Here is an 8,323-nt window from a genome sequence, read left to right on the forward strand (position 1 = left end):
GTTGGGTTGATAAACCAAGGAGCAAGCACTTGATAAGTCTGCTCTGAACGTCTTTAGTGTTTGTTGTATCATATTTAGACAGGGTACACCTGTGTAGATAAAGCTACAATGTAGCTAGGAGTTTTGTTACAGTGGGGATCAGTCACTGAGGCCTAAGAAAAAGAACAATCATGTATGTACTGTACATTCTTTTTCTGACAAAAGCATGACCACTTTATAGACTGATCTTGCCAGACCTCAGAAGCCAAACAGGTCTAGACCTGGTCTGTAGTGGAATGGAACACCTACTTGAGTGGCGCAGGTGGACCACTAGATGACACCCTTCCCTCTGGACCAAACCAATGACAGGCAGAGAGACAGGCAGAGTGAGACGTTATTCTGAATCCTTACTGATTACTCTTCAAAGACCCTATTCCACTGTTTGTAAGAGTATGGAGTTAACTCTGGTGTCCTGAATACTTGAACATTCTGCCTTCCCTATAGGATTAGTGGTGGCTATCTGGCCCATTTAGATCATCTTTCAACAACCTAGCTGGTAAGCTCATGCCAGACTCCCAAAACCAGTTGTTTAAAGATGTGCCTCCTATTCCTGTTTTCAAATCCACTTCTACATAGTTTCCACATGCCTCTGGTTCGTATTTCTCAGGTGATTCTGGAGTAGTCTACTGCTAACATAAGTACAGGAGAGAAAGCAAAGTGCAGGTAAAGGTTCAGTTTTAAACAATAGGATGTGAAGCAATACCTTCAGCGCTACCATGGAACCTTTGTCACTGCATACAGATATTCTACACTATTGTTTATGGATACATTTTTTACACAAACTGGAGACTGCACCACCAAGTGCTTGAACTTTCAAGATAATTCCTGGAAACTGCACTGCTCTAGCCTTTGAAATGCTGCATTTCCAAGTATTTCATGTCACTTACCGGCATCCTCATAACAAGCCTTTAAACTATACCTTTAGTGCTCCTTCTGCTGAGAAAGTCTGAACTTTTTCAGCAAGTGCATAGCAACAGCAGTTTCAGCCACTGATAGCAGTATGTGCTTCTGCACTAGGAAACTTAAAAACCTGAAAGATTTATTTTATAACCAAAGGGCGTAGGGGTGGCTCTGTGGCTAAGGATCTCTGCTTGTGGCTGGAAGGTTGCTGGTTCAAATCCTGCAGCCGACAGAGAAATCCCACTCCACTGGGCTCCTGCTCAAGACCCTTAACCCCAACTGCTCCAGGGGGCACAGTATAAACTTCTCTCTCCCTGTCTGTGTGTCTCATGGAGGCTGGGGTATGTGAAAAGACCCATTCCTAATGCATGAAATTGTATATGGCTGATAAAGTGATCTCATCTTACCTATTGACGGATAGAAAGGAGTCAGTGGGTCTCCATCTACTGGAAGAACTGAACCGCGCTGCACCCCACTGCCAGGAAGCCACCAGTCATCAGGGTAGACTCTCCAATGCCCACCTACTGCGTAGTCAGCAGGGTCAGAATAGAGAATCACTCCAGCACATCCAAACTGAGCAGCATGCTTCACCTACAAAAAAAGTTAAAAAGGCCTCAATCTGCAAAGCCTTTGACTCTTAGCTTGTCTTTGTACACTGCAAAATGTATCATCAAAGTTGGATGAGTTTACACAATTGTGGATTTATATGTTTCACTGCTACAAAAACTACTATGAACTATGTTTGTGTTTTTGCAAGTTTGTAAAAATAGAGTGAGAAAGTTTGTGAAGAAGCTGATTTCATGACGTTGTGGGCACCAAATGGTGGATACGTACACTGCTGGAGACACAAGTCCAAATAAAAATCAATATGCCTTCACTGCCAACATGCCAACACTTCCCCGAAGTGTTTTATTTGCCTCCAGGTATATACACTTCAGTAACTACCTGGCACTATTGTTTTTATAGGCATTAGATTTATCATGGAGGAGCTATTTGAGATCTCATTTAAAATCTGCCAGGCAAAGTCTGTCACAAAGTCTCTTATTGACTTGTTTGTTTGAATGTTTTGTCTCTTTTTTAGACTCAGTTTAGAGGTCAGGCTCTCCTATGAAGGATTGGTTTGTTTATGAAAATAATCATACCTAATATTTTACAGGTTAACACCCACTTCTGAGCAGATTTGGGCTGTCAGCATTAGGGATTTTATGTGAGACAAAAAAGATGTACTCAGAACTCACACCCATTGTAATTGGAAGTCACTGAATAATATTTTGTGTGTCTTACATCTTGTGTAAGTGATATTTTGAAGAATTCATATTTGTCTTTTACGTCATTGTCTGTTCATTTCTCCACCAACAAATTCCTCATGGAAAATTAAAGCAGACACATGACTGTGCTCAATATTCCCTGACTAGTGGGAGTTTTATTATTTAACTTTTTAGAATTGCTCAAACTGAAGCTGGACTGTTTTGATTATTTTAAACATTTAACTATTACCTAACTACCTCTTTTTTGATTGCACTCCTACCCTAGTTTTTGTAACACCACCATTTGAGCAGGCTGTGAATAAAATACTGGCATTGTTAGACATTAACCCTTTCATTATTTTATTGAGGTAATTTGTCTAATGCCTCACCCACAGTGCATGATAGTATCACAGAGTATTAAGAAGTATCATATTAGGACCCTGTTTATGTAATTAAATGCAGCTGTATGTAAAAACTCAACAAGAATTACAATCTGTTTAAATCAGGTTTACGCAAACAGTATACCTTGTCACCTCTGAATATTTTTCCATAGCGAGCAAGAGCAATTGTTCCATTAAGATCCATAGAAAGGTTTCTGGACATGTACAGAAAGTCTTCTATGGTACCATAGTTGACATACACAAGATCCCCCTAGGACATCAAAAACACAGGGAAAACCAGCAAAATTACAAATTCAATAGGTATTCAAATTTTAATCAGCATATTCGAACAGTGCTCTTGCACTGTGCAACAAAAATGCTATTATTACCAGCTACACTGTATCACATTTATCAGCTTTTTGTTCAATTCTTGACAAGGAAAATCAAACATATTTAAATAAAAGCACTAGCCTTTTTGGGAGGAAAAAAATAGGGATAGTTTTCAGTGATTTTCACTTAACTTCCCAATGACTTTTCACTGCTTTGATTTCATATGATTCACGCTGCTATATGAAAATGCTCACATCATCACTAACATTTATAGATTGCAGCTGGGCTTCACATTGTGCGTAATTACACCATCTACTTAATCAATTCATGTTAATAGCTTAAGGCACTTTTATGCCATTATGACAAATTTAATTTTTAATTAGATTCCAGGAAATATTGACATTCTTTAAGTTCAGTTGTAGTTATTTATAAAAGTTTATAAAAAGATATTAAGTGCCATGATGGAATGGAGGTTTGTACTGCTGCCTCAGATCTCTGGTGTCCTGGGTATGAGTCCAGACTGGGGCACTTTCTGTGTGCAGTTTGTAGCTTCTGCTGTTTCCCCTTGTGTACTTGGGAGTGATCCACTTTCCTCCCACCTCCCAGTGACATGCTGGCTGGCCAGGTGAACTGACATCTCTCATTCTCACTGTGTGTGTCCTGTGAGGAGCGTGGTCCCACTCTGTGACTTGTGCTTCCTGGAAAGGCTCTGTGTTGCTGGGATTCTTACCGGGAATTAGTGCCTTTCTTGCAAAAGAAAGGTCAAAAATATCAGGGCTCATTTAAGTTGCAAAATACATTGAAATTACTAGCCTGCTAGCTCATCCTTTACCCCAGTGCAGGTAGGCATAGAAAGAAGAGATCAAGAATTGTCCAGTCTGTTGTCACTTACTTACACAGGAGGTACAATACAGAACAATGCAGACTTACAGTGACAATGCCAGGTCTCGAATAAGCATTGAATGGATTAACAACCGTCGAGTCATCCTGGTCTTGGCCTAGGACCTTCTCCACCTTGGCAGACACCTCCACTTCCGTGCCATTTTCCAGCTGCACAGCCACATAATTGGGATCGGTGGCATTCGGATACGACAGCAACACTTTGTACGAGAAAATCCGAGCGCTGTCCAGGTGCTTCTTGAACTCGCTAAAAACGTAGGTGACCAGCTCTTCTTCTTCTCTGGGGCTGCCGGCTATGTGTGGCTTCTGTGCGAAGTATCTGCTCCCCGCCCACAGGCACACGAATCACAAGATGCCAAAAAAGAAGAGAAGAAAGATCAAGCAGGCAGTCAGAAACGATTTCATAAACCCGCACTCGAGTGTCCACAGGTACATCAGTGTCTACAGGAAAAGTCTAGGGAGACATAAGCCAGCAGTTAGCCCTATCTCAGGATGGTACTGTAGTACTGTGGTTCAGGCCGATGGCAAGACTCACTGACTCTGACCAGTGGCGGGTCTGCGCGGTTCTGACGACACCCTCGACACGTCACAGTAATAAAATCTCCCTCCCTGGGAAGTTCACTCGGGAAAACAACATCCAGGAACGGAATGCTTTGTGAATGCTTGTGTAACGCAACGGGGGCTCAGGCGGGCGCCCTTGCTGCATTAGGTCGGCCCCCCACCGTTGGGGGCTCGAACCCGGGACTCCCGCGTCACTCAGCAGGGACCCAGCCCCGTGAGCCAAAGAGAGATCTCCCTACAGCCCAGTAGCTGTGGTCCTGCTATCACAGGGAAGGGCGGTGACGTCACCTGCTCTGGTACGCCGGCTCTTACACAGTGCCTGTCGGCCGTCAGCGTTACACTTGGAATACTGGGCAACAACAGTTTGGCGTATCCCGCTTGGTCATTGGGCAGCCTCCTGGAGAGGGAAGCTGGAACTCCCTCCAGACGGAGCGAACGGGGGCAGCTGTAAGCCGGAGACGAGGCAGAAGAGGGATTCCGACCGCCGCGGTCCCGCGCAGGCTCGTGCCCCCCGCTGCTCCGTCCCACAACACCTGGGGCGCGAACCGGGTTCTCTGGCCTAACGCAACAGGGAACCAGCCGAGTGAGCTAAAGGAGACCTCCCCCAGCCCAGGCGGCGATGACATCACCGTGCCCGAACGAGCTCCGCTACAGGATGCTTGAGACGAAAGACAAAGGGAGGCGTTGGCGTTCAGTACACTGTATGTAGCTAGTATTGTAATTGTGGTGGCTAGAGACAGCTGTGTGAGGCTGACCTGTGGTTCAGTTAATAACTTCCTTTTACCGCTCTCTTGGCTACAATCACAGCTTCAGGTAAGTCAAAGGCCTGCCTTGTGCCCCATTGCTTTCTGGGATAGGCTGCGACTCCCCCGCGACCCAGAACTGAATGAAGACGTTAGAAAACGGATGGATGGATGACTGAAAGGCAACAATCAATTTATCTCAAGGAACAAAAATTCAGAGGGCAATGTTGTACCCCGAGAGGAGACACCGTGCTCTTGGAATGGAAATGTCTTACTTTCTTCACCAGGAGGTGTATTGACACTCTCTACAGTTATACAGGCCATCAAAACAAGCAGAGGAAGATCCCTTATGAAAGTTTGCTCTAGTTAGGTCTGCACGATATTTTTAGAGTTTTCTCAGTGATTTACGATGCATATTAGTTTACTTTGCTGTAATCTGAGACTTCAGCACCCAGACAGTATCGCTCCTTAGCCCTGGTTACGTCATGTTTTCTCCTACTTTAAAATAAATAAATGTATTAAATGGGTAAGAAACAGAAGGACACCTAGGAGTACTTTCACATGACTCTCGAGATGAGGAATTCTTGGAATTCTGCGTTCCTGCGATTTCACATATACAGGACCCGAGAATGTCTTATCTACCTTGTTTTGCATCACAAATACCGTTACTGATTCAATATTAAATTACCAGACACGGTGTTGGGCTCAGTATAAGTCACACACCCCATAAGAAATTGTACCATGGCACATTTATGGTACCAGTACTATGGTACGGTACCCTGGTATTTTTGACAGTACCATAGTACATGTACCATGGTTGAAGTACCATGGTACTTATACTGTATACCATGGTACAATTTCTTATGGGACTAGAAATGAACACAAAAAGACTACGTCAGTCTTTTCTCATGATTATGCAAACTTTCTCGTGTTGGGGGAAAAAAACATTTTTCTTGTCGCATAATAAGCTTTTTGATATACGAGTATGTGATTCATTCGAAGCACCATGGACGCATTTCAACTGAAATGTCAATCCGAGAATTGATTTTATTTAAGATGCGTCTGTTCTTAAAATACTAGAACAATAAACAAACCAAATAACCTTTTTAATAGAACTGAACAAATACTTTACGTCATTTGAAAAAGGGCTTAAACTGAGTCGCACAGGGAAATAAGTGTCGTGTCGTCGCCCTCCTATAATTAGAAGAAAACATTTTCTGAGCAGACAAGAAATCACGGGGGACTCGGGAGTCACAAGCGCAGTGGTATGCTACTGTACATGAAGAGAACTGCTTGAAAATACTGAGTTGATTTTTTTTTTGCTTAACTGCTTTAGTATTTTACTGCTTTATCATTTCACAGGGGTGTGCCTTATTCAAGTGCACGCGAACACATTTTTAACAAGTAAAACCGAATACACTGTCAAAAAGTTTTAAGACGCGGCATGGTTGACCTACTTTAAATCGTTCTGGATGTTGTCCGTACGGATTTCTTTCATGAGCGTTTCTGTGAGTTTGCTGTCGCCGTCGGTGCTCATTCCTCGAAACCAGGCGGGGACGGGTTCCGGAGCGCCGGCAAACTTTCCAATTAAGATCCCCACTATAAAGAACAACACCGAGCAGGCTGCCGCAGTCACCGCGGTCCTCTGCGTCGGGCTGCCCATTTTCACAAGCGCTCGGGCCGGGCTGAAGCCGCAGAACTCTCGGCAGAGCTGCAAGACCAATCGAGCAAGCCAGCTACACTGTATGTCCCTGATGTCACCGCTCGCTGTGGTGTAACACAAAGTCCAAGAGATATTAGCGGTGTTGTTAAACAGTAAGCTAGTGTAGCTTTGCGTCTTCAGATTTTACTCACTTGGCCTTACGTAAAGTTCAAGTAGTTTCAAGTTAAGAAACTTAACTTTGCAAGATCATAATGGGAACCTGTTTCTAGTATAGGCCACTTTCTTAAAAAAAAACATCATACAATACATTTTGAAATGACATTTTAAAATAATTGCTGTATATATCATTGTTACCTAAAATACATAGTGTTTTACTTCATGTTTTGTACTTCTGACGTCAGGATATAAAGGGCTATAATACATGTCGCCAAAGAGACTTGAAGGCAGTGTGCACTATTCAAGAATGAACCGTTCCCCTTAGAGAGACAATTAAATTGTGAAAAATCTGATAATTGAACAAATACTCTGCAGAACTGTAATATAAGGACGCAAGCATACAAGAACCAGTAGGTTTCTAAAATAAATGATTCCTTTGTGTGTGCACAATAGCCTTTTTTTCTTCATCATGGTTTAAATTAATTAGTTTTGCTCCAGTTATTTCTTGTAAAGTTCAGTCACAGGACAAAAAAAGAGGCTGAAAAAATGTAATTTGTGTTTTGGTCTGGATATTTTTAGTCTCTTTTTTTGTGAAGGATCATCAAGCCAAGTCAATATGACCTTTTTGCATTTGGCAGCAATAAGGTTCTCAAGTCAAAAGATTAAATTGCTTAGAAAACAACATTTTTGAATGTTTAAAATGGCCAAGCTTGAAAAATGAAAAATAAATAGATGGTAGCCACCACTAAAGTATGCCTCAAAGGCACCACAAAGGATTCAAGGTGCATTTTTATTAAATGTTTTAAAGGCTTGTGTCTGAACGGGTCGTGGACTGCAGCTGCACCAGCCAGGCTAGTCACCACTAGCAAGTAAACTGAATCTGCTAAGGACATTGCCCTTGTAAAAACAAAAGTAGCCCAGACGTCTGGAGTGGTTAGCATTCTCTCTCACTGCTGTGGGCACTGCAGGTCAGTTAATCCGTTGTCATTTTCTTCCTAAACAAAAAGGCGTCAGAGATCAGTACATAGGTTGCACAGTACAGCACATCTCAGAGACATGAGTAGTGTAGAGATAAAGATGGAGAAGCTGCCTACATCTCTAGTTTCTTTAAGTGGTAACACAAAAACATATGTCTGGAGAGGCATGAGCATAAGCATTTATACTCCAAATGTGAAAGTGGAGGGTCAGGGCCATGCCGGGTGCAGAACTGGTTGCATAAGCAATGCCATGTGTGTCCAGTCGCAATAACGCAAGTGTTTCGGTCACAGTGTAAATACTACTAGGGTTTGAGAGGCAGATCAGTAGATCACTTGTTGCACATTGCCTGTTCAACAGTGCTAATTTGTTTGTTGTTGGCAGCAGTGTAAGCAACACCAGCTCCTGCCAGCCTGCACAAAGCACACA

The 8,323-nt window shown here is 42.8% G+C and overlaps 1 protein-coding gene across 1 annotated transcript in view; it reads right to left on the reverse strand.

Moving 5' to 3' along the window:
• LOC148653076 (putative N-acetylated-alpha-linked acidic dipeptidase) overlaps window positions 1-6,873 on the reverse strand; it is an 82,364-nt gene extending 75,491 nt beyond the window's left edge. Inside the window, exons 1-4 of the mRNA XM_088647602.1 lie at window positions 6,558-6,873; window positions 3,827-4,115; window positions 2,712-2,837; window positions 1,347-1,530 (exon numbers count right to left, since the gene is read on the reverse strand). Of these exons, the coding sequence (XP_088503728.1) occupies window positions 1,347-1,530; window positions 2,712-2,837; window positions 3,827-4,115; window positions 6,558-6,763 (805 nt within the window). The 5' untranslated portion in view covers window positions 6,764-6,873. The remainder of the gene's footprint in view (window positions 1-1,346; window positions 1,531-2,711; window positions 2,838-3,826; window positions 4,116-6,557) is intronic.
• Window positions 6,874-8,323: the final 1,450 nt, after the last annotated feature.

The sequence above is a fragment of the Lepisosteus platostomus genome, chromosome 10, assembly GCF_059453375.1.
Source record: "Lepisosteus platostomus isolate fLepPlt1 chromosome 10, fLepPlt1.hap1, whole genome shotgun sequence".
Taxonomy (NCBI): Eukaryota; Metazoa; Chordata; class Actinopteri; order Semionotiformes; family Lepisosteidae; genus Lepisosteus; species Lepisosteus platostomus.